The 26,433-nt window shown below is 47.9% G+C and overlaps 1 protein-coding gene across 9 annotated transcripts in view; it reads right to left on the bottom strand.

Annotated features, from left to right (window-relative positions):
- Positions 1-26,433, bottom strand: part of rnls (renalase, FAD-dependent amine oxidase) — a 105,832-nt gene that overhangs the window by 4,485 nt on the left and 74,914 nt on the right. For 7 of the 9 annotated variants that reach the window (XM_078413158.1, XM_078413155.1, XM_078413160.1 and 4 more), the window contains 2 exons: positions 17,879-18,055; positions 546-719 (listed from right to left, as the gene is read on the bottom strand). The exons of 1 other annotated variant lie outside the window; for it this stretch is intronic. In XM_078413158.1, coding sequence (XP_078269284.1) covers positions 546-719; positions 17,879-18,055 — 351 coding nt within the window. The remainder of the gene's footprint in view (positions 1-545; positions 720-17,878; positions 18,056-26,433) is intronic. One more of the 9 variants, XM_078413159.1, reaches the window with a different exon arrangement.

Genomic DNA, 26,433 nt, shown 5'->3' with positions numbered 1-26,433 from the left:
CTGAGATGAGGAAAAACTTTTTAAGTCAGAGAGTTGTGAATCTGTGGAATTCTCTGCCTCAGAAGGCAGTGGAGGCCAATTCTCTGAATGCATTCAAGAGAGAGCTAGATAGAGGTCTTAAGGATAGCGGAGTCAGGGGGTATGGGGAGAGGGCAGGAACAGGGTACTAATTGAGAATGATCAGCCATGATCACATTGAATCGAAGGGCCGAATGGCCTCCTCTTGTCTATTGTCTATTGTCACGGGGAGAACGTACAAACTCCGTACAAACAAGCACCCATGGTCGGGATCGGACTGGGGTCTCTGGTGCTGCAAGGCAGCGACTCTACCGCTGCGCCACCGCGCCGCACTAGTTTAGATGGGACATGTTGGTCAGTGTGGGCAAGTCGGGCTGAAGGGCCTGTTTCCACGCTGTATCACCCTAACTCTAAGCACCATCCGGAGGTGCGGATAACAATGGCGTGGCGCATCTGTTACCACGGGATACCTTTAAAATGTCCGCTCTTCACCTGTTGTTACAGAGAAGAAGAATGGCAGAACTGACCTGAACTGCGCTTCTTACTATCGATGGAAATGAAGCGTACGCAGGGATTATCAACGATGTACTTTGCTGCCCAGGGCACCTCAATCCGAGTGCCTGCTTCGTAGAATAGGGCCAACGCAAACCGTGAGGAGAATCTCACAGCTTCTAGCCTTTGCCTTTGTGACTCGCTGAGAACTGAGGGAAGAAAGATGGGAGAGGTTGTGACTTAAAATCAATTAGTTTGTTGACGACAGATGCAATTAATCTTTAGTTTAGTTTAGTTTAGCAATACAACGCAGAAACAGGCGAGTAGAACAAAAAAAAGATGAAAGCGCTTTATTTAATTTAGTTTAGAGATAAGTTCATAACTTATAGGAGCAGAATTAGGCCATCAGGCCCATCAAGTCTCCTCTGCCATTCAATCATGGCTGATCTGTCTCTCCCTCTCAACCCCATTCTCCTGCATTTTACCCATAACACCTGGCACCCGTACTGAAGGAGCCATTTTGCTTATCAAGAATCTGTCAAATCTCCACCTTAAAATTATCGATTGATTTGGCCTCCACAGCCTTCTGTGGCATTGACCTCCACAGATTTGCCACCCTCTGATTAAAGAGATTCTTCCACATCCCCTTTATAGACAATAGACAATATGTGCAGGAGGAGGCCATTCGGCCCTTTGAGCCAGCACCGCCATTCAATGTGATCATGGCTGATCATTCTCAATCAGTACCCCATTCCTGCCTTCTCCCCATACCCCCTGACTCCGCTATCCTTAAGAGCTCTCTCTTGAATGCATTCATTGAATTGGCCTCCACTGCCTTCTGAGGCAGAGAATTCCACAGATTCACAACTCTCTGACTGAAAAAGTTTTTCCTCATCTCCGTTCTAAATGGCCCACCCCTTATTCTTAAACTGTGGCCCCTGGTTCTGGACTCCCCCAACATTGGGAACATGGTTCCTGCCTCTAACGTGTCCAACCCCTTAATAATCTTCTAGGTTTCGATAAGATCCCCTCTCATCCTCCTTTCGGCCCACCGAGTCCACGCCGACCGGCGATCCCTGCATACTGGCACCACCCTACACACACCAGGTACAATCAACGGAGTAGGAAGGAACTGCAGATGCCGGTTTAAACCGAAGATAGACACAAAAAGCCGGAGTAACTCAGCGGGACAGGCAGCATCTCTGGAGAGAATTCCTTCGACACGAAACGTCGCCCATTCCTTCTCTCCAGAGATGCCGCCTGACCCGCTGAGTTACTCCGGCTTTTTGTGTCTACCTTCGGGACAATTTACACTCATACCAAGCCGATTATTTAACCTACAAAACCTGTACGTCTTTGGAATGTGGGAGGAAACCGAAGACCTCAGAGAAAACCCACGCAGGCCACGGGGAGAACGTACAAACTCCGTACAGACAAGCACGGCTTGGTGCGGGATCGAACCCGGGACTCCGGCGCTGCAAGCGCTGCAAGGCAGCAATTCTACCGCTGCGCCACTATGCCGCCTGAACTAGTTTTGACTAGTTTAGTTTAGCTTAGAACTACAGTGTGCACCTCATATTTCGCTTGGGTAGCTTACAACCCAGTGGAATGAACCTCTAATGAGTATGAATCCTCTAATTTTACGTTACTTACACAAACACTCCCCTCCACCCGACACCTTCATCCGTTGAAAGTCGGTCAACCAGTGCCACGGTTGCGCAGTTGGCAACGAGGTATCGCCCTTGGGATCACACCGTCCAGAGCCAACAATCGTTGCCAGCCCTGTCTTGTCCCCGGCCTTTTCTTGCTTCCAGTCCCTCCCCATCTACAATCAATCTGAAGACTTTTTCCCAACCCGAAAGGCCACCAGTCCATTTTCTCCAGAGATGCTGCTGAGTCACTCTAGCATTTAGTGTCAACTAGACCAAGTGGACCCGTTGGACCCAAACCTCTCCTGCATTGGTGTAGCACCCTCCCCCTTCTCCCCCTCCCTCCACCTCTCCCTCCCCCCGCTCTCCCTCCCCCCGCTCTCCCTCCCCCTCCACCCCGCTATCTCTCCTACCTCCCACCTCCCCCACCCTCCTGGACAAGTTTCGATCGCCTAGCTTGGGGTCGGAGAGGAATTTCCCGGATTTATTTCCCAAATTGGCCTGGGTTTTTATCCGGTTTTTCGCCACTCCCAGGAGATCACACGGTTCTTTTGGGTGGGAAGAAGGGCGATAGTGGGAAGGGGGTTGGGGTGGGATCAGCCATGATCGTATTGAATGGCGGAGTGGGCTCGAGGGGCCGGTTGGCCTACTCCTGCTCCTATTTTCTTGTGTTCTTGTGTATTAGGCTTGTATTCACTGGAGTTTAGAAAGATGAGAGGGGATCTTATAGAGACATATAAAATTAGAAAAGGACTGGACAAGATAGATGCAGGGAAAATGTTCCCAATGTTGGGCAAGTCCAGAACCAGGGGCCACAGTCTTAGAATAAAGGGGAGGCCATTTAAAACTGAGGTGAGAAGGCACTTTTTCACCCAGAGAGTTGTGAATTTGTGGAATTCTCTGCCACAGAGGGCAGTGGAAGCCGAATCACTGGATGGATTTATGAGAGAGTTAGATAGGGGCTAGTGGAATCAAGGGATATGGGGAGAAGGCTGGCACGGGTTATTGATTGTGAATGAACAGCCACGATCACAATGAATGGCTGTGCTGGCTCGAAGGGCTGAATAGCCTCCTCCTGCACCTATTTTTTTTTAGATTTAGATTTAGAGATACAGTGCAGAAACAGGTCCTTCGGCCCACCGAGTCCGCGCCGCCCAGCGATCCCCGCACATTAACACTATCCTACACCCACTAGGGACAATTTAAAAAAAAACATTTGCCCAGCCAATTAACCTACAAACCTGTACGTCTTTGGAGTGTGGGAGGAAACCGAAGATCTCGGAGAAAACCCACGCAGGTCACGGGGAGAACGTACAAACTCCGTACAGTACAGCACCCGTAGTCAGGATCGAACCTGAGTCTCCGGCGCTGCATCCGCTGTAAGGCAGCAACTCTACCGCTGCGCCTATGTTTCTATGTCTTTGGGAGGAAACCGGAGCACCCGGAGGAAGCTCACGTGGTCACGGGGGGAGAACGTACAAACTGCACGCACGCACACGCAGACAGACAACACCCGAGGTCAGGATCGAACCGGGCTCCCTGTGCCTGTGAAGCTGGGGCTCTACCAGCTGCGCCACTGTGCCGTCTGCATTACCAATGCTTCATAGCAATGCATTATCGAGCGCTTATTGATGAGACTTGGGTTGAAATCCAGCCGACAGATGGGGTGGCGACGCCATGCCTCTGATGGGTGTTAAGGGTCAAATATAAATTGAGCTTAAGTACTATCAAGTCAGTTCTCAGGAGACACGGTCTATTGTGCACGATCCACACTGACAATTCACCATCAACACTGAACAACCGCTTAAGCCCATCAGGCCCTTAATGTATTTGAAATAGGTTAGCAACAAATGTACGTCTGCACCGCTAGATTGACTATGAAAGCCCACAGTATTAAAATTTTATTGCAGCAATAAACATCTTGCTAATAGGTGGTGAGATCATAATTGGACAACAAGGATAGCGCAGAGCCGAAGATAGACACAGAAAGCTGGAGTAACTCAGCGGGCCAGGCAGCAGCATCTCTGGAGAGAAGGAATAGGTGACGTTTCCAGTAGAGACCTCGAAGAAGGGTCTCGACCCGAAACGTCGCCTATTCCTTTTCTCCGAGGATAGAACAGCTGATGGAACTCAGAGACAGAGAGAGAGAGAGAGAGAGAGAGAGAGAGAGAGAGAGAGAGAGAGAGAGAGAGAGAGAGAGAGAGAGAGAGAGAGAGAGAGAGAGAGAGAGAGAGAGGTCTTTAGACTTTAGAGATACAGCGAGGAAACAGGCCCTTCGGCCCACCGAGTCCACGCCGACCAGCGATCGCCCCGTACATTAGAAACATAGAAAATAGGTGCAGGAGTAGGCCATTCGGCCCTTCGAGCCTGCACCGCCATTCAATATGATCATGGCTGATCATCCAACTCAGTATCCCGTACCTGCCTTCTCTCCATACCCCCTGATCCCTTTAGCCACAAGGGCCACATCTAACTCCCTCTTAAATATAGCCAATGAACTGTCCTCAACTACCTTCTGTGGCAGAGAATTCCACAGACTCACCACTCTCTGTGTGAAAAAAAACGTTCTCATCTCGCTCCTAAAAGACTTCCTTCCCCCTTATCCTTAAACTGTGACCCTTTGTTCTGGACTTCCCCAACATCGGGAACAATCTTCCTGCATCTAGCCTGTCCAACCCCTTAAGAATTCTGTACGTTTCTATAAGATCCGTTGGCACCGTCCTGTGCACACAAGGGACAATTGACAATTTTAACCAAAGCCGATTAACCGCACAAACCTGTACGTCTTTGGAGTGTGGGAGGAAACCGGAGCGCCCGGAGAAAAACCCACGCGGGTCACGGGGAGAAGGTACAAACTCCGCACAGACAGCAGCCGCGGTTAAGATCGAACCCGGGTCTCCGGCGGCGCTGTAAAGCAGCAGCTCAACCACTGCCCAACCTGTCAGCGTCAGCAAATCTGAAGGTGGCAATTGTTGCGTGAAGGGAATACTGAAACACTCTGGTTCGGTATCAACGGCAAATCAGATCTACTTTAAGCGGAATGGTCAAAGGACAATGGATTCTTTTTTTGCATACAGTCCAGTAAAGTATCGCCATACCCGAACACAATCCCCGATTGGTACAAACTGCTTTAGAAAAGTGGATGGGCGCAGCGGTAGAGTTGCTGCCTTACGGCACCAGAGACCCGGGTTCCATCCTGACCACGGGTGCTTGTCTGTACGGAGTTTGTACGTTCTCCCCGTGACCCGCGTGTATTTTCTCCGGTTTCCCCCCACTCTCCAAATACGTACTGGTTTGTAGGTTAATTGGCTTCGGTAAAGATTGTAAATTGTCCCTAGTGCTTGTGCACGGGGATCGCTGGTCGGCGCGGACTCGGTGGGCTGAAGGGCCTGTTTCCGCAGGTACATGTGGAAACAAGGTACTGCCGATGCTGGTTTATACCACATATAGATACAAAGTGCTGGAACAACTCATCAGGTTCGGGCAGCATCTCTGGAGAATAAGGATGGGTGTCGTTTGGGGTCGGGACGTTTCGTTTCAGTCTGAAGAAGGGTCCCGACCCGAAACGTCACCCATACCTTTTTCTCCAGAGATGCTGCCTGACCCGCTGATTAACTCTGGCACTCTGTGTCTCTCTATAGATTAGTGCGTGGATAGGACGGGTTTGAGGGATATGGCCACATATGCAGGCAGGTGGGGACTCGTGTGGATGGGCACGTTGGGCGGCACGGTGGCGCAGCAGTAGAGTTGCTGCCTTACAGCGAATGCAACGCCGGAGACTCAGGTTCGATCCTGACTACGGGCGCCGTCTGTACGGAGTTTGTACGTTCTCCCCGTGACCTGCATGCGTTTTCTCCAAGATCTTCGGTTTCCTCCCACACTCCAAAGACGTACAGGCATGTAGGTTAATTGACTGGGTAAATGTAAAAATTGTCCCTAGTGTGTGTAGGATAGTGTTAGCGTGCGGGGATCGCTGGGCGGCGCGGACTCGATGGGCCGAAGGGCCTGTTAGATAGCCTGTATCTCTAAATCTAAAAAAAATAATCTAAAACTAAAGTCGAACCGATGGGCCGGTTTACACACTGTACGCCTCTATGACTGTACAACACAGTGTAGCACAGGCCATTCGGCCCACAATGCCCGTGCTGAACATCAGGCCAGGGTAAACTAATCTCTATCTGTGTGTGATCCACGTCCCTCCATTCCCTGCGCATTGAAGTCGGATTGTGGTGTTACAGATTGTGTTGAACAGCTCGGTGAATTTTACCGTTCCTCCCCTGCCAAGCTACCTTTAAATGTTGATTTTATACAACTTGGCAGAGTGACGTAGGAAGTCAGACATTGCTTCACAGCTTGGCTTGAGTATCACGACTTTCAATTAAATAATAAAACAGATGTTTGTGTGGATGAGCACCCAAAGAACGCCGTGCACGACTACATAGGACAGGCACAAAAAGCTGGAGTAACTCAGCGGGACGGGCAGCATCTCTGGGGAGAAGGAATGGGTGAGGCTTCGGGCCGAGACCCTTCTTCAGACTAGCCCGAAGAAGGGTTCTGTTCTCGACCCGCCAGACTGGACCCGAGACGGGTCTGAATAGACAATAGACAATAGGTGCAGGAGGAGGCCATTCGGCCCTTCGAGCCTGCACCGCCATTCAATGTGATCATGGCTGATCATTCTCAATCAGTACCCCGTTCCTGCTTTCTCCCCATACCCCCTGACTCCACTATCCTTAAGAGCTCTATCCAGCTCTCTCTTGAATGCATTCAGAGAATTGGCCTCCACTGCCTTCTGAGGCAGAGAATTCCACAGATTCACAACTCTCTGACTGAAAAAGTTTTTCCTCATCTCCGTTCTAAATGGCCTACCCCTTATTCTTAAACTGTGGCCCCTTGTTCTGGACTCCCCCAACATTGGGAACTTGTTTCCTGCCTCTTAAGTGTCCAACCCCTTAATAATCTTATACGTTTCGATAAGATCTCCCCTCATCCTTCTAAATTCCAGTGTATACAAGCCTAGTCGCTCCAGTCTTTCAACATATGATAGTCCCGCCATTCCGGGAATTAACCTAGTAAACCTACGTTGCACGCCCTCAATAGCAAGGATCTCGACCCGAAACGTCACCCATTCCTTCTCCACAGAGGTGCTGCCCGACCAGCTGAGTTACTCCAGCTTTTTGTGTCTATCTTCGGTTTGGATTTTAGATTTAGATTTAGAGATACAGCGCGGAAACAGGCCCTTCGGCCCACCGGGTCCGCGCCGCCCAGCGATCCCCGCACACTAACACTATCCTACACACACTAGGGACAATTTTAATTTTTTTTTCCATTTGCCCAGCCAATTAACCTACATACCTGTACCTGCCAGCACCTGCAGTTCCATCCTGCACAAGACCGCATGCATGCATGCACATTGTGTGTGCATTTACAATTTTACGTTTTTTTGGAAAACGGAGAGCAGATTCTCACATCGGAATGGCACCTCTGGTGACAGAACGGTGCTGTCAATGAACAACTCTAATTTCATTCACGTTTGTACAGCAGGGAGGGCAGCGGCCAATTTACACACAGCTACGACCCATAAATAATAATGAGCGCATGACCTAATAATGTACATTTCTTATTTGGTTGAAGGATAAATATTAGCCAGGCCACCGGGAAAGGACTTAGGGGGTGGCACAGAGAGCAGTGGTTCTGGGGCCTCACTGCCCCGCCGATCCCGGTTCAATCCCAGGGTGTGGGATTTGCAGGCTATTTGGAGATACAGCCTGAAAACGGGTCACTGAGTCCGCGCCGCCCAGCGATCGCGACTGGACAGCACGCAATATAAAAGCTTTCCACTGTAAGCACTGGGCAGCGCAGTGCTGGCGCAGCGGCAGAGTTGCCACCACACAACGCTTGCGGCGCCAGAGATCCCAGGTTCGATCCCGACCAGGGGCGCTTGTCTGTACAGAGTTTGTACGTTCTCCCCGTGGCCTGCGTGCGTTTTCTCCGAGATCTTCGGTTTCCTCCCACACTCCAAAGACGTGTGGGAGTATGCAGGTTAATTGGCTTGGTAGATGTAAAAATTGTCCCCAGTGTGGGTAGGATAGTGTTAATGTGCGGGGATCGCTGGTCGGCGCGGAATCGGTGGGCCGAGGGGCCTGTTTCCACGCTGTATCTAAACTCAGTACACATGACCATAAACTAAAGTAAACTAAACTCAGTACACGTGACCATAAACTAAACTAAACTAAACTAAACTCATAGGTTTGTACGTTATAGGAGCAGAATCAGGCCATTCGGCCCATCAAGCCGACTCCGCCATTCAATCATGGCTGATCTATCTTTCCCTCTCAACCCCATTCTCCTGCCTTCTCCCCATAACCCCTGACACCCACACTAATCAATAATCTATCAATATCTACCGTTGAGCCACTGTGCCGCCCCTTGTTCGGGTCAACTACCATGTTTCTGTGTAGGAAGGAACAGCAGATGCTGGTTTATACTGAAGTCACACACCACATGCTGGGGTAAGTAACTCAGTGGGTCGGGCAGCATCTGTGGAGAGAAGGAATGGGTGATGCTTCGGGTCTAGACCCAAAACGTCACCCATCCCTTCTCTCCAGAGATGCTGCCTGTCCTGGCAGCAAATCTCTCTCTCAATCTGTCCCTTCTCTGGGGCAAGTAATGGAGAAATGGGGCGTTTAACTCCCCCCTCCCCCTGCCCCCCACCTCTTCAGACTGAAGAAGGGTCTCGACCCAAAGCGTCACCCATCCCTTCGCTCCAGAGATGCTGCCTGTCCTGCTGAGTAACTCCAGCATTTTGTGTCTATCTTCGGTTTAAACCGGCATCTACGGTTCTTTCTTACACATACTTCTATCGGGTCGCCCCTTCACCTCGGACATTTGAGAGAAAACAATGCAAGCCGCCACAACCCCTCCCTATAACTCACACCCTCTAATTCTAGCAGCCAAACCTCTTCTACACCCACTCCAAAGCCTTCACATCCTTCCTGCAATGGAACGACCACAACCGCATACAATCCTCCAAATGCGGCCTAACCAAAGTCCTATAAAGATGCTGTGAATGTCCGAGGAAGAGTCTCGACCCGAAACGTCACATAAGGTGAAAAGGTCATAAGGATTAGGAGCAGAATTAGGCCATTCGGCCCATCAAGTCTACTCCGCCTTTCAATCATGGCTAATCTATCTCTCCCACCTAACCCCATTCTCCTGCCTTCTCCCCATAACCCCTGACACCCGTACTTAATCAAAAATCTATCGATCTCTGCCTTAAAAATATCCACTGACTTGGCCTCCACAGCCTTCTGTGGCAAAGAATTCCACAGATTCACCACCCTCTGACTGAAGAAATTTCTCCTCATCTCCTTCCTAAAAGAACGTCCTTTAATTCTGAGGCTATGACCTCTAGTCGTAGACTCTCCCACTGGTGGAAACAGATGTGCAGCACTTTGGTCAACGTGGGTTGTTTTTAAATGTGCTATACAAATAAAATTGACTTGACTTGACTTGACTCTATCCAAGCCTTTCACTATTCTGTATGGTTCAATGAGGTCCCCCCGTCCCCTCATTCTTCTAAACTCCAGTGAGTACAGGCCCAGTGCCAACAAACGCTCATCATAGGTTAACCTGCTCATTCCTGGTCAGCCATTCCTTCTCTCCAGAGGTGCTGCCTGAGTTTCAAATTATACTATCCATCCCGTTCCCTGACAAGACTCCACTTCCATTGGACTTCATGCTCGGCAGGCAGCAAGTCTCTCTCTCAATCTGTCCCTTCTCTGGGGCAAGAAACGGATCGTTTAACCACCCCTCCTCTCCCCCCCCCCCCCCCCCCACCTCACCCCCTCCTCCCCTCCCCCCACATCCTGTTCCCTTGCCACCTCCTCTAAATATTGAATCCAACCCGTTCTCAGCTGGCCTCACAACAAACAAAATGAAACTTAGATTGAATTTCCTGTGACTGAGTTTCTATGTATATATGATCTCCATCGGGCCTTTCCAGAGTAAACAGCTTTTCGACTCGAAAAACAGGGGGGGAAAAAACGCGACGGGCTCCAAAAGAAGCCGAAAAATTGCATTTTGTTCAACGGGAGAGAGAGAGAGAGAGAGAGAGAGAGAGAGAGAGAGAGAGAGAGAGAGAGAGAGAGAGAGAGAGAAAAAAAAATAAACCTAAATATAATGTCGTGTGGGAAGGCAAATGTTCTTCAGACTGTGCTGGAGAATTTATTTCCTATCCCGAGCTCCCTGGCAGGGCCTAAAGTCAACAACGCTGCCAAATGGACTTGTTGCGTAAGGTTTTCCTATCACCTGTGATGCTAAAATCACCGGGGGCTGCCTCTTGCCACCGCTGAAGTCGAGGAAGATGTCATGTCCCACCCTTTACTGTGACTCCTTGCCTTACAAGGTTGACAAGCCGGGGCTGCCTTGCCCTGGGTGTCACACCAGCCATTGGCCAGCCTGTGCTTGTTTTAACTGCTTGCCAGAAATAAATAAAACTGAGTAAATTGATGTCTTACCAAAGGAAACAAAACCGGAATGCTCCTTTCATCTCAGGCCAGCCGCTGAATACCGAATGATTTTTATTACACACAGGTCCTTATTCAAGGTTTTTTTAACATGGGTGCTCCCACGTTGGCAGTTTTCAGTTCAGCTCGGTTTTCGAGGTGCAGCGTGGAAACAGGCCCTTCGGCCCACCGGGTCTGCGCCGACCGGCGGTCCCCGCACATCAACACTGACCCTGCGCACACCAGGGACAAATCTTCATATTTACGCCAAGGCAATTAACCGCAAACCTGTGAGTCTTCGGACGGCGAGAGGAAACCGGAGATCCCGGAGAAAACCCGCGCAGGCCACGGGGAGAACGTACAAATTGTACAGACAGCACCCGTAGTCATGATCGAACCCGGGTCTCTGGCGCTGCGAGGTGCTGTCACCCAGAAAGCCAATGGAATGTTGGCCTTCATAACAAGAGGAGTTGAGTATAGGAGCAAAGAGGTCCTTCTGCATTTGTACAGGGCCCTAGTGAGACTGCACCTGGAGTACTGTGTGCAGTTTTGGTCTCCAAATTTGAGGAAGGATATTCTTGCTATTGAGGGCGTGCAGCGTAGGTTTACTAGGTTAATTCCCGGAATGGCGGGACTGTCATATGTTGAAAGACTGGAGCGACTAGGTTTGTATACACTGGAATTTAGAAGGATGAGAGGGGATCTTATCGAAACGTATAAGATTATTAAGGGGTTGGACACGTTAGAGGCAGGAAACATGTTCCCAATGTTGGGGGAGTCCAGAACAAGGGGCCACAGTTTAAGAATAAGGGGTAGGCCATTTAGAACAGAGATGAGGAAAAACTTTTTCAGTCAGAGAGTTGTGAATCTGTGGAATTCTCTGCCTCAGAGGGCAGTGGAGGCCAATTCTCTGAATACATTCAAGAGAGAGCTAGATAGAGCTCTTAAGGATAGCGGAGTCAGGGGGTATGGGGAGAAAGCAGGAACGGGGTACTGATTGAGAATGATCAGCCATGATCACATTGAATGGCGGTGCTGGCTCAAAGGGCCGAATGGCCTCCTCCTGCACCTATTGTCTATTGTCTATTGTCTATTGTTTGTCCATCCCGCTCGGTTTTAATTTCTATTGAAAACAATCTTGTTTATTCTTTATGTGTAGGAAGGAACTGCAGGTGCTGGTTTAAACCGAACATAGACACAAAAAGCTGGAGTAACTCAGCGGGACAGGCAGCATCTCTGGAGAGAATTGTCTCGACCCGAAAACGTCACCCATTCCTTCTCTCCAGAGATGCTGCCTGTCCCGCTGAGTTACTCCAGGGTATTTGCGTCTATCTTGTTTATTCTTTACTACAAGCTTGTCAGTGCCTTTCATGGATTATCGAGGTCCATTAACGCGACAAAATAAATGAAGAATTACAAAAGATTTCGAGTAAAATCTTTACAGAGGAGGCATTACGAGAATTATCCCAGGGATGATTTGAGTTAACATATGATGAGCATTGGCCTGCACTGGGCCTGTACTCGCTGGAGTTTAGAAGGATGGGGGGGGGGGAACCACATTGAAACTTAACCGAATAGTGAAATGCTTGGATAGAATGGACGTGGAGAGGATGTTTCCACTAGTGGGAGAGTCTCGGTCCAGAGGCCACAGCCTCAGAATAAAAGGACGTACCTTTCGGTAGGAGATGAAGAGGAATTTCTTTAGTCAGAAGGTGGTGAATCTGTGGATTTCATCGCCACAGACAGCTGTGGAGGCCGAGTCAATCCATATTTTTTTACGGTGGAGATTGATAGGTTCTTGATTAGTACGGCTCTTAAGGGTTACGGGGAGAAGGCGGGAGAATGGGGTTGAGAGGGAACGATAGATCAGCCATGATTGAATGGCGTAGTAGACTTGATGGGCCGAATGGTCTAATGCTGCTCCTACAACCTAAGAACTTAATTTGCTTTAGTAAAATTGTAAATTGTCCCTAGTAGACAATAGACAATAGGTGCAGGAGGAGGCCATTTGGCCCTTCGAGCCAGCACCGCCATTCAATGTGATCATGGCTGATCATTCTCAATCAGTACCCCGTTCCTGCCTTCTCCCATTACCCCCTGACTCCGCTATCCTTAAGAGCTCTATCTAGCTCTCTCTTGAATGCATTCAGAGAATTGACCTCCACTGCCCTCCGAGGCAGAGAATTCCACAGATTCACAACTCTCTGACTGAAAAAGATTTCCCTCATCTCAGTTCTAAATGGCCTACCCCTTATTCTTAAACTGTGGCCCCTTGTTCTGGACTCCCCCAACATTGGGAACATGTTTTCTGCCTCTAACGTGTCCAACCCATTAATAATCTTATACGTTTCGATAAGATCTCCTCTCATGTAGTGTGTCGGATGGTGCTCGTGTACTAGTGTACTGGGTGATTGCTGGTTGGCGCGGACAGGGTGGGCCGAAGGGCCTGTTTCTGCACTGTATCTCTAAATTCTAAAGTCTAAAATTCCAAAGGCTCTGATATTTGGGTCAGTTCCAGTTTATTGTTCTTTTTGTTCTTAATGAACAACGATTATTAACAATGTACTACCACACATATTTCATCTGGCTTCCCTAAGTGCACAACAGACATCAAAACGTGAGTAAACCTCGTCTGGTCAGGATTAAAGGTCAGAAAAGGTTGGAGCTATTACGGTGTGATATTCTTTCAACCACAGTACTGAGGTGTTAACCTATTTAAAGTAACTAGGCTGACATCTGTACCAGACAAGTTAACAAAGGATCAGGCAAGGCAAATCTGCAAGTGCTTCGTCTGTTCTCAGGTCCCAAATTCAAAAATAGATTCTTCAGGTCATAAGGTCATGACTAATAGGAGCAGAATTAGTCCATTAGGCCCATCAAGTCCCCTCCGCCATTCAATCATGGCTGATCTATCTCTCCCTCCTAACCCCATTCTCCTGCCTTCTCCCCATAACCCCTGACACCCGCACTAATCAAGAATCTATCTCTCTCTGCCTTAAAAATATCCACTGACTTGGCCTCCATAGCCTTCTGTGACAAAGAATTCCACGGATTCACCACCCTCTGACTAAAGAAATTGCTCCTCATCTCCTTCCTAAAAGAACGTCCTTTAATTCTGAGGCTATGACCTTTAGTCCTAGACTCTCCCACTAGTGGAAACATCCTCTGCACATCCACTCTATCCAGGCCTTTCACTATTCTGTATGTTTCAATGAGGTCCCCCCTCATTCTTCTAAACTCCAGCGAGTACAGGCCCAGTGCCTGCAAACATTCTTCCCAACAACCATCAGGCTCCTGAACACCACACAACACCAACTGATGAATTATAGCCTGTCTTGGGTTACACTAAGGACTTGGTTTTTTTTTTGCATTAATATTGGGGCTATTAATTTACTGATTTTTTACAATCTATATGCATTGCATTTATGGGCCTGTTATGGAGTGCTGGAGCAACTCAGCGGGACAGGCAGCATCTCTGGTGAGAAGGAATGGGTGACGTTTCGGGTCGAGACCCTTCTTCAGACTAGAGTCAGGGGAGAGGGAAATGAGAGATATAGACGGTGATATAGAGAGATATACAGAACAAATGAATGAAATATATGCAAAAGAATTAACGATGATAAGGGAAACAGGTCATTGTTAGCTGTTTTGACAGGTGAGAACGAGACGCTGGTGTGACTTGGGTGGGGGTGGGATGGAGAGAGAGGGAATGCCGGGGTTTCTTGAAGTTAGAGAAACCTATATTCATATCACTGGGCTGTAAGCTGCCCAAGCGAAATATGAGATGCTGTTCCTGTTAGGCTGCTGCAAGTACGAATTTCATTGTTCCATTGTTGTTACTATTGACAATTAAACACTCTTGACTATTGATAGAGACAAAAAGCTGGATCAGCTTTTTGCTCAGCTGATCAGTGGGTCAGACAGCATCTCTGGAGAAAAGGAATATTCAGTCTGAAGAAGGGTCTCGACCCGAAATGTCACCTATTCCTTTTCTCCAGGGATGTTGTCTGACCTACTGTGTCACTCCGGCATTTTGTGTCTATCTTCGGCTTACACCAGCATCTGCAGTTCCTTCCTACACTCTTGGCTACTGACTCCCTTGACTATTTCTTCACAGCCCAGGGAATATGTGGTTTTCAAAAGCCTTGGTGAGGCCACATTTGGAATATTACCTTCAATTTTGATCACCCTCTATCGGAAAGACGTTAACCTGGATCGGCTGCAGTGAAGATTTACGAGGATGTTGCCAGGACTCGAGGGTCTGAGCTACGGGGGAAGACGTTGAGCAGGCTGGGACTTTATTCCTTGGAACACAGGAGGACGAGGGGTGATCTTATAGAAGTGTGCAAAATCACGAGGAGAATGGATGGGATAAATGCACAGAGTCTTTTATGCAGAGTAGGGAAATGATGAACCAGAGGACATAGATTTAAGATGAAAAGGGGAAGATTTAACAGGAACCAGAGGGGCAACAAGCTACTGTTTTCCTCTGATAGCCTGGCAGAGCTCATCAAACAAGGTATAAGCTAGAGAATCATAGGCACAGGCCCATCGGCCCAACCTGCCCACCCCAGCCAACATGTCCCATTTACACTGGTCCCACCTACCTGTGTTTGGCCCATACCCTCTAAACCTGTCCTATCCATGTACATGTCCGAATGTTTCTTAAACGTTGCGATAGTACCTGCCTCGATTCACCAACTCTGGGCAAGAGACTCTGTCTACCCGATCTATTCCTCTCAAGATTTTGTACACCTCTATAAGATGAGATCCAGAACAGTCTTGTGTAGGAAGGAACTGCAGATGCTGGATTAAACTGAAGATGGACACAAAAGGCTGGAGTAAATCAGCGGGACGGGCAGCAACTCTGGAGAATAGTCTCCAGAACAGTCCCCGTGTGTATAGCTCAGAACCACATCAATAAAGTGTTCACTCGAAGAAACAGAGAGCTAAGCCTCTCTGTTTTCAAAACCTGCCTCAATCCAATATATACGGAAAAATGTGAGGTGTTGCATTTTGGGAAGTCTAACTTGGGCAGGACCTACACAGTGAATGGAAGGGCTCTGGGGAGTGTTGGAGAGCAGAGGGATCTAGGAGTGCACGTGCTTGGTTCCTTGAAGGTCAAATCGCAGGTCGAGAAGGTGGTCAAAAAGGCGTTTGGCACATTGGCCTTCATCAGTCAGAGTATTGAGCATAGAAGGTCATGTTGCAGTTGTATAAAACGCTGGTGAGACCACATGTAGAGTATTGTGTTCAGTCCTGAGCACCATGTTAGAGGAAATATGTTGTCAAGATGGAAAAGGTACAGAGAAGATTTACGAGGATGTTGCCAAGACTAGAGGGTCTGAACTATAGGGAGAATTTGAGTAGACAATAGACAATAGACAATAGGTGCAGGAGGAGGCCATTCGGCCCTTCGAGCCAGCACCGCCATTCAATGTGATCATGGCTGATCATTCTCAATCAGTACCCCGTTCCTGCCTTCTCCCCATACCCCCTGCCTCCGCTATCCTTAAGAGCTCTATCTAGCTCTATCTAGCTCTCTCTTGAATGCATTCAGAGAATTGGCCTCCACTGCCTTCTGATTCCACAGATTCACAACTCTCTGACTGAAAAGGTTTTTCCTCATCTCAGTTCTAAATGGCCTACCCCTTATTCTTAAACTGTGGCCCCTTGTTCTGGACTCCCCCAACATTGGGAACATGTTTCCTGCCTCTAACGAGTCCAACCCCTTAATAATCTTATACGTTTGGTTCTAGTAAGCTAGGCTCTAGTGAGTAGGCTAGGACACTATTCCCTGGAGCGCAGGAGGACGAGGGGTGATCTTATAGAAGTGTACAAAATCATGAGAGGAATAGATCGGGTAGATGCACAGAGTCTCTTGCCCACAGTATGTGAATCGAGAACCAGAGGACATAAGTTTAAGACGAAGGGGAAAAGATTTAATAGGAATCTGAGGGGTATATTTTTCACACAAAGAGTGGTGGGTGTGTGGAACAAGCTGCCAGAGGAGGTAGTTGGGGCGGGGACTATCCCAACGTTTAAGAAACAGTTAGACAGGTACATGGATAGGACAGGTTTGGAGGGATATGGACCAAACGCAGACAGGTGGGATTAGTGTAGCTGGGACATGTTGGCCCGTGTGGGCAAGTTGGGCCGAAGGGCCTGTTTCCACACTGTATCATTCTATGACTCTATGACTATAATATGTCATTGTCATAGAGTCACACAGCACAGGAACAGGCCCCATGGCACAACTAATCTATGCCGACAAAGATGCTCCATCTAAATTAATCCCATTTGCTTGTGTTTGGCCCATATCCCTCTCATTCTTTCCTGTCCATATTCCTGACAATTTTCCCCGGGTGCTCCGGTTTCCTCCCACACTCCAAAGACGTACAGGTTTGTAGGTTAATTTGTCTTCGGCAAATATTGTAAATTGTCCCGAGTGTGTCGGATAGTGCTTGTGTACGGGAATCGTTGGTCGGCGCGGACTGGGTGGGCCGAAGGGCCTGTTTCCGAGCTGTATCTCTAACCTGCCTCAATTACCACCTCTGGCAGCTCGTTCCATTTACCCACCGCCCTCTGAGTCAAGTTAAACCCATGTCCTCTGTTCCTTAAATCCCCTCCCCCTCATTAAGAGATTCTGTTACATTCACCCTATTTATTCCCATCATGATTAACATTGATGCCATGAATTCTTCTTTGGTTGCTGGTTATATCGAGGAACCTATTGGAATTACATCAATATTAATTCTAGGTTTCTTGTAATTTGTAAAAATACAAGAATATAGTTTTGCATCTGTACCCCAGATAAGCTCATGAACTGTACGCAATTAAGTTTAAATTAAATATAGACAGCAACATCTTTAGTCTCCTTTTCACCCCTTTTATCTTCCGACACTTAACCCACACGCTAAAGATCAGCATTATATTTAAACGCCTGCCACCCACACAAAGACTTTTATAGGGCACTGCCGCAAAAGATAAGATGAACATTTTCCAGTCCAGTTAGACCCCACTGTTGCTATAGAAATGAACTGTTACTCTAGATTCAGACGTGTTCCTTAGGACCGGATAGTTTAGAGATACAGGCCCTTCAGCCCACTGAGTGCAATCCCCCCCCCCCCCCCCCCCCCCACACGCTAACACTATCCTGCACACACTAGGGACAATTTACAATCTTTACTGAAGCCAATTTAACCCACAAACCTGTACGTTTTTGCAGTGCGGGAGGAAACCGGAGCACCCGGAGAATACCCACGCAGGTCACGGGGAGAACGTACAAAATCCGTTCAGACGAGCACCCGTAGTCAGGATCGAACCCAGGTCTCTGGCGCTGTAAGGTAACTCTACTGCTGCGCCAACGAGCCACCCTTGTTGTTACAGCTTTAAAAAAAAATTGAAGTGGACATTTATACACGTCATTCAATGCGTGGAAGAAATGCAGAAATACGAGAAATTTGCAGAATATCGGCAAGAAACTCTGGTGCAGGATATAGGAAGCCCACACTCACAAGGTGACGGGGCAACACCAAAATGATCAACATTTTTTGAAAAGTGTCTCTGAATACACTTTTACCAATAAGCTTGCTGAATAATAACATATATCTCCATGGCCCCTTAGGAAAGAAAATCTATTGTCCTTTTTTTTCTGGCTCATATGTGACTTGATATTCTCTGCAATCTGAAATCGGACAGACGGGGTAGACATTCAGAGCCTTTTTTTCCCCCAGCTTGAAAATGTCAAAGACTATTGTGTATAAAATCATGAGAGGAATAGATCGAGTAGACGCACGGAATCTCTTGCCCAGAGTGGGGGATTCGAGGACCAGAGGATTCAAGGTGAAGGGGAAAAGATTTAATAGGAATGTGAGGGGTGACTCTTTCACACAGAGGGTGGTGGGTATATGGAACAAGCTGCCAGAGGAGGTAGTTGAGGCTGGGACTACCCAACATTTAAGAAAGAGTTAGGCGGGTACATGGATAGGACAGGTTTGGAGGAATATGGACCAAACGCGGGAAGGTGGGACTAGTGTAGCTGGGACATTGTTGGCCAATGCGGGCAAGTTGGGCCGAAGGGCCCGTTTACACACTGTATCACTCTATGACTAGTTTAGTTCAGTTCAATTTAGTTTAGTTTAGTTTAGTTTAGTTTAGTTCAGCTCATCTTAGCTTAGTTTAAGCAGTTCAGTTTATTATCAGGTGTACCGAGGTACAGTGTAAAGCTTTTTATTGCATGCTGTCATGTACTGTCTTTCCACTGACTAGATAGCACGCAACTCAGCGGGTCAGTCAGCACATTAATGACTTAGACGAAGGGATTAAAAGTACCATTAGCAAATTTGCAGATGATACTAAGTTGGGGGGTAGTGTGAATTGTGAGGAAGATGCAATAAGGCTGCAGGGTGACTTGGACAGGTTGTGTGAGTGGGCGGATACATGGCAGATGCAGTTTAATGTGGATAAGTGTGAGGTTATTCACTTTGGAAGTAAGAATAGAAAGGCAGATTATTATCTGAATGGTGTCAAGTTAGGAGGAGGGGGAGTTCAACGAGATCTGGGTGTCCTAGTGCATCAGTCAATGAAAGGAAGCATGCAGGTACAGCAGGCAGTGAAGAAAGCCAATGGAATGTTGGCCTTCATAACAAGAGGAGTTGAGTATAGGAGCAAAGAGGTCCTTCTACAGTTGTACCGGGCCCTGGTGAGACCGCACCTGGAGTACTGTGTGCAATTTTGGTCTCCAAATTTGAGGAAGGATATTCTTGCTATGGAGGGCGTGCAGCGTAGGTTCACTAGGTTAATTCCCGGAATGGCGGGACTGTCGTATGTTGAAAGGCTGGAGCGATTGGGCTTGTATACACTGGAATTTAGAAGGATGAGGGGGGATCTTATTGAAACATATAAGATAATTAGGGGATTGGACACATTAGAGGCAGATAACATGTTCCCAATGTTGGGGGAGTCCAGAACAAGGGGCCACAGTTTAAGAATAAGGGGTAGGCCATTTAGAACGGAGATGAGGAAGAACTTTTTCAGTCAGAGGGTGGTGAAGGTGTGGAATTCTCTGCCTCAGAAGGCAGTGGAGGCCAGTTCGTTGGATGCTTTCAAGAGAGAGCTGGATAGAGCTCTTAAGGATAGCGGAGTGAGGGGATATGGGGAGAAGGCAGGAACGGGGTACTGATTGAGAGTGATCAGCCATGATCGCATTGAATGGCGGTGCTGGCTCGAAGGGCTGAATGGCCTACTCCTGCACCTATTGTCTATTGTCTATTGTCTTATCTCTGGAGCAAGGGAGATAGATAGGCGACGTTTCGGGTCGAGGCCCTTCTTCAGACTGAGTGTCAGGGGAGAGGGAAATGAGAGGTATAGAAGGTACATGGAACAAATGAATTAAATATATGCAAAACGCACCGACGGTGGAGGAAAGGTGGAGTCCACAATGCTCCATTGTTGGCTGTGGGGAATGTGATAATGAGTGATACAAACGGAGAAACCAAACTCAAACTCAGTGACACCAGCACTCCGTGTCTTGCCAAGTCAATTCAAGTTTGGTCTATCATCATATGTACAACTAAACAGCAACAACATCTCCAGGCCAGGCTGGCCCCTGAAACTCTAACCCAGTGCCGCCACCAGGACTATCAGCCTTTGTGGCCAAGTTAAGACTCTTAACACTTTTAATAACATTGGACTTATCCTGACCCGGAACATCACCATTCCATGTTCTCCAGAGATGCAGCCTGTCCCCGCTGAGTTACTCCAGCACTTTGTGTCTTTTTTGGGGGTAAATCAGCATCTGCAGATCCTTGTTTCTGCACGTTGTGTTACATAGAAACAGAGAAAATAGGTGCAGGAGGAGACCATTCGGCCCTTCGAGCCAGCACCGCCATTCATTGTGATCATGGCTGATCGTCCACAATCAATAACCCGTGCCTGCTTTCTCCCCATATCCCTTGATTCCACAAGCCCCTAGAGCTCTATCTAACTCTCTCTTAAATCCATCCAGTGATTTGGCTTCCACTGCCCTCTGTGGCAGAGAATTCCACAAATTCACAACTCTCTGGGTTAAAAAGTTTTTTCTCACCTCAGTTTTAAATGGCCTCCCCTTTATTCTAAGACTGTGGCCCCTGGTTCTGGACTCGCCCTAGTGTTCTATGCAAGATTCCCGCATCTGCGGTTGCTTGTTTCAACGCTAAACAGCCACTGCCAAATAAACGACCTCTACCACTGAACCAGAGTAGTGGCAGCTCCAAGTTCCCTTCAAATTACTCACCTTCCTGAATTGGAAATACATTCTCATCCTCTTGCTTTTCTTGTTTTAAGTTGCTGGAACTCCCTATTTAACCACACTAAAGTTGGAATTTAGGCCGCATTTAGTGTGTGGTGTTCAGTTCTGGGCAACATGTTCTAGGAAAGATGTTGTCAAGCTGGAAAGGGTACAGAGAAGATTTACGAGGATGTTGCCAGGTCTTGAGGGCGTGAGCTATCGGGAGCGGTTGAGCAGGCTGGGACTCTATTCCTTGGCGTGCAAGAGGACGAGGGATGATCTTAAAGAGGTGTGTAAAATCATGAGAGGAATAGATCGGGTGGACGCACAGAGTCTCTTGCCCAGAGTAGGGGAATCGAGAACCAGAGGACATTGGTTTAAGGTGAAGGGGGAAAGATTTAATAGGAATCTGAGGGGTAATGTATTGAAACAAAGGGTGGTGGGTGTATGGAACAAGCTGCCAAAGGATGTAGGTGAGGCAGGGACTATCGTGACGTTTAAGAAACAATTAGACAGGTACATGGATAGGACAGGTTTAGAGGGATATGGACCAAACACATATCCCTCTAAACCTGTCCTGTTTAGGCGGGACTAGTGTAGATGGGACATGGTGGCCGGTGTGGGCAAGTTGGGCTGAGGGGCCTGTTTCCACGCTGTGTGACTCTAAAGGACAAGTTTCCCAGCCTAGACTGTGGAGGCTCTGGAGGGAGGTGCTGCACTGTAGCAAGCTGGAATGTGGACAATAATACAAGACTTGACCCCGAAGCCACACCCTGTCAATAAACAACAGAAATCGGCACATCGGTTTTACAAAACAACATCAAAACAAAAACAACCAAACAAGGTGGCACGACGGTGCAGCGGTAGAGTTGCTGCCTCACAGCGCCAGAGGCCTGGCTTCAAACCCTGACTACGGGCGCTGTCTGTGAGGAGTTTGTACGTTCTCCCTGTGACCGCGTGGGTTTCCTCCAGGTGCTCCGGTTTCCTCCCACTTTGCAGAGACGTCGGGGTTTTGTAGGCTAATTATCTTCTGTAAATTGCACCCTAGTGTGTAGGATGTGAAACTGGGATAACATAGTACTCGTGTTCGGGTGGCCGCCGGCTTGCTGGGCCATGCTGTATCTTTAGAAGGATGAGAGGATGAAGGATCATTGAAACATATGGAATAGTGAAAGCATGGATAGAGTGGATGTGGAGGGGATGTTTCCACTAGTAGGAGAGTCCAGGACTAGAGGTCACAGCCTCAGAATAAAAGGACGTACCTTTAGAAAGATGACTTAGAAGGCAATAAGGGGAGAAAAGATGAGGTACGAGGGTAAACTAGCCAATAATATAAAGGAGGATAGTAAAAGCTTTTTTAGGGATGTAAAGAGGAAAAAAATAGTCAAGGCAAATGTGGGTCCCTTGAAGACAGAAGCAGGGGAATTTAGTATGGGGAACAAGGAAATGGCAGACGAGTTGAACCGGTACTTTGGATCTGTCTTCACTAAGGAAGATACAAGCAATCTCAGAGATGTTCTAGTGGCCAGAGATCCTAGGGTGACGGAGGAACTGAAGGAAATCCGCATTAGGCAGGAAATGGTGTTGGGTAGATTGATGGGACTGAAGGCTGATAAATCCCCAGGGCCCGATGGTCTGCATCCCAGAGTACTTAAGGAGGTGGCACTAGAAATTGTGGACGCATTGGTGATCATTTTCCAATGTTCTATAGATTCAGGATCAGTTCCTGTGGATTGGAGGGTAGCTAATGTTGTCCCACTTTTTAAGAAAGACGGGAGAGAGAAAACAGGAAATTATAGACCAGTTAGTCTGACATCAGTGGTGGGGAAGATGCTGGAGTCAATTATAAAAGACAAAATTGCGGAGCATTTGGATAGTAGTAACAGGATTGTTCCGAGTCGGCATGGATTTACGAAGGGGAAATCATGCTTTAATAATCTTCTGGAATTCTTTGAGGATGTAACTAGGAAAATTGACAGGGGACAGCCGGTGGATGTGGTGTACCTTGACTTTCAGAAAGCCTTTGATAAGGTTCCTCATAGAAGATTAGTGGGCAAAATTAGTCAGAGAGTTGTGAATCTGTGGAATTCTCTGCCTCAGTAGGCAGTGGAGGCCAATTCTCTGAATGCATTCAAGAGAGAGCTAGATGGAGCTCTTAAGGATAGCGGAGTCAGGGGGTATGGGGAGAAGGCAGGAACGGGGTACTGATTGAGAATGATCAGCCATGATCACATTGAATGGCGGTGCTGGCTCGAAGGGCCGAATGGCCTCCTCCTGCACCTATTGTCTATTGTCTAAAAAGGGGATGTGGAAGAATCTCTTTAATCAGAGGGTGGCAAATCTGTGGAGGTCAATGCCACAGAAGGCTGTGGAGGCCAAATCAATGGATAATTTTAAGGTGGAGATTTGACAGATTCTTGATAAGCAAAATGGCTCCTTGAGTACGGGTGCCAGGTGTTATGGGTAAAAGGCAGGAGAACGGGGTTGAGAGGGAGAGATAGATCAGCCATGATTGAATGGCAAGGAGACTTGATGGGCCTGATGGCCTAATTCAGCTCCTATAAGTTATGAACTTATCTCTAAACTAAATTAAATAAAGTGCTTTCATCTTTTTTTTGTTCTACTCACCTGCTAAAAGTGCCCACTGGCACAAGCTGAGCTGTGGTTTCAAGTGAGCCCTAAATACATTAATTTACCGAGAATAATATTATTGTATACATTTTCTAATAATGTGCCGTGACCTATAGACATCCTTTCCTGGGTTGCAGCATCAAAGCGGGTAACAGTACGTTGTTGTGGTATCAGTCAGCATTGGTGGTTACCCAGAATCCAGTTGAGCACCCACTTGGGCGGCTTACAACCGTGCGTGATGAATATTGTTTTCTCTAACTTCAAGTAACCCTTGCATCCCCTCTCTCTCTCTCTGTCCCTCCCCCACCCTAGTCGTTGTACTAGTTTCAAAGACGTTCTGTTGTCTGGAGTTGAGGAGTAGAGTGTAGGAGCAAAGAAGTCCTTCTGCAGTTGTACAGGGCCCTAGTGAGACCGCACCTGGAGTACTGTGTGCGGTTTTGGTCTCCAAATTTGAGGAAGGACATTCTTGCTATTGAGGGAGTGCAGCGTAGGTTTACTAGGTTAATTCCCGGAATGGCGAGACTATCATATGTTGAAAGACTGGAACGACTGATCTTGTATACACTGGAATTGAGAAGGATGAGAGGGGATCTTATTGAAACATATAAGATTATTCAGGGATTTCCTGCTAGAGGCAGGAAACATGTTCCCAATGTTGGGGGAGTCCAGAACCAGGGGCCACAGTTTAAGAATAAGGGGTAGGCCATTTAGAACGGAGATGAGGAAAAACTCTTTCACTCAGAGAGTTGTAAATCTGTGGAATTATCTGCCTCAGAAGGCAGTGGAGGCCAATTCTCCAGATGCTTTCAAGAGAGAGTTAGATAGAGCTCAAGGATAGCGGAGTCAGGGGGTATGGGGAGAGGGCAGGAACGGGGTGCTGATTGTGAATGATCAGCCATGATCACATTGAATGGCAGTGCTAGCTCCAAGGGCCAAATGGCCTCCTCCTGCACCTATTGTCTATTGTCTCATTGTAACTCGTTTTCACCTAGTCCACAGCTAACAATGGCCTGTTTCCTTTATCGTCGTTACTTTTTGCATATCTGTCACTCATTTGTTCTATATCTCTCTATATCACCGTCCATATCTCTCGTTTCCTTCCCCCCCCCCCCCCTCCCCGACTCTCAGTCTGAAGAAGGGTCTCGACCCGAAACGTCACCTATTCCTTTTCTCCAGAGATGCTGTCTGACCCGCTGAGTTACTCCAGCGTTTTGTGTCTATCTTTAGACACCCACTCGCCTCTCTCTGAACTGATTCCTGGAAGCTATTAACATCTCATGTTAGCCAGTTAACATCTCATATCAATACTCACCAGATTTGGTTCGACCAATGTTACTTTATTGTCAAAGATGGACACAAAGCGCTGGAGTAACTCAGCGGGTCAGTGTGTAGGACAGTGTTGGTGCGCGGGGATCGCTGGTCGGTGTGGACTCGGTGGGCCGAAGGGGCCTGTTTTCGCGCTGTATCGCGAAACTAAACTAAAACTATTCCTTCTCTCCAGAAATGCTGCCTGTCCCGCCGAGTTACTCCAACATGTTGTGTCTATCTTGGGTGTTAACCAGCATCTGCAGTTAATCCCAGCATCTGCAGTTAACCCCTGCACATCTCGTCGGCGACTGTGCGGCTCGCTACGACTGCAGAGGCTGCTGATACTCGCTGTCTCGGTTTACACTCGAGGAAGGCACACACCCGTGGAATTGCACCAGCGCATGCCTCAGCACCTTTGCAAGAGGAGGTGGGAGACAATTGCCAAAAATGAAAAGGCACCAGTGGAGGCCAATTCTCTGAATGCATTCAAGAGAGAGCTGGATAGAGTTCTTAAGGATAGCGGAGTCAGGGGGTATGGGGAGAAGGCAGGAACGGGGTACTGATTGAGAATGATCAGCCATGATCACATTGAATGGCGGTGCTCGCTCGAAGGGCCGAATGGCCTCCTCCTGCACCTATTGTCTATTGTCTATTGTACACACCGGGAACTCCAGTTTGTCGGCACTGGGCCTGTGCTCGGCAATTTTCCTGTCCTAGCAATTTTGGGGCCCGTACCTGAGGAAAGATGTGCTGGCTCTGAAGAGGGCAAGGAGAAGGTATACAAGAATGATCCCAGGAATAAGTGGGTTAACCTACCATGACCGTTTGCCAGCACTCGCTGGAGTTTAGAAGAATGAGGGGTGAACCTCATTCAAACATCTGGAGTATTGTGTACAGTTTTGGTCTCCCAATTCGAGGAAGGACATCCTTGGAATTGAGGCAGTGCATCGTAGGTTCACGAGATTGATCCCTGGGATGGCGGGACTGTCATATGAGGAAAGATTGAAAAGACTGGGCTTGTATTCGCTGGAGAGTTTAGAAGGATGAGAGGGGATCTTATAGAAACATTGAAAATTATAAAAGGACTGGACAAGCTAGATGCAGGAAAAATGTTCCCAATGTTGGGCGAGTCCAGAACCAGGGGCCACAGTCTTAGAATAATGGGGAGGCCATTTAAAACTGAGGTGAGAAAAAACTTTTTCACCCAGAGAGTTGTGAATTTGTGGAATTCTCTGCCACAGAGGGCACTGGAAGCCAAATCACTGGATGGATTTAAGAAAGAGTTAGATAGAGCTCTAGGGGCTAGTGGAATCAAGGGATATGGGGAGAAGGCAGGCACGGGGTATTTGATTGGGGATGATCAGCCATGATCACAATGAATGGCGGTGCTGGCTCGAAGGGCCGAATGGCCTCCTCCTGCACCTATTTGCTATGTTTCTATCATGTTTCTAAACGTACAGAACAGTGAAAGGCTTGGATAGAGTGGATGTGGAGAGGATGTTTCCACTAGTGGGAGAGTCCAGGACTAGAGGTCATAGCCTCAGAATTAAAGGACGTC

Source organism: Rhinoraja longicauda, chromosome 16 (assembly GCF_053455715.1).
Source record: "Rhinoraja longicauda isolate Sanriku21f chromosome 16, sRhiLon1.1, whole genome shotgun sequence".
In the NCBI taxonomy this organism is placed as follows: domain Eukaryota; kingdom Metazoa; phylum Chordata; class Chondrichthyes; order Rajiformes; family Arhynchobatidae; genus Rhinoraja; species Rhinoraja longicauda.
This window is presented reverse-complemented; position numbering and strand designations above follow the sequence as displayed.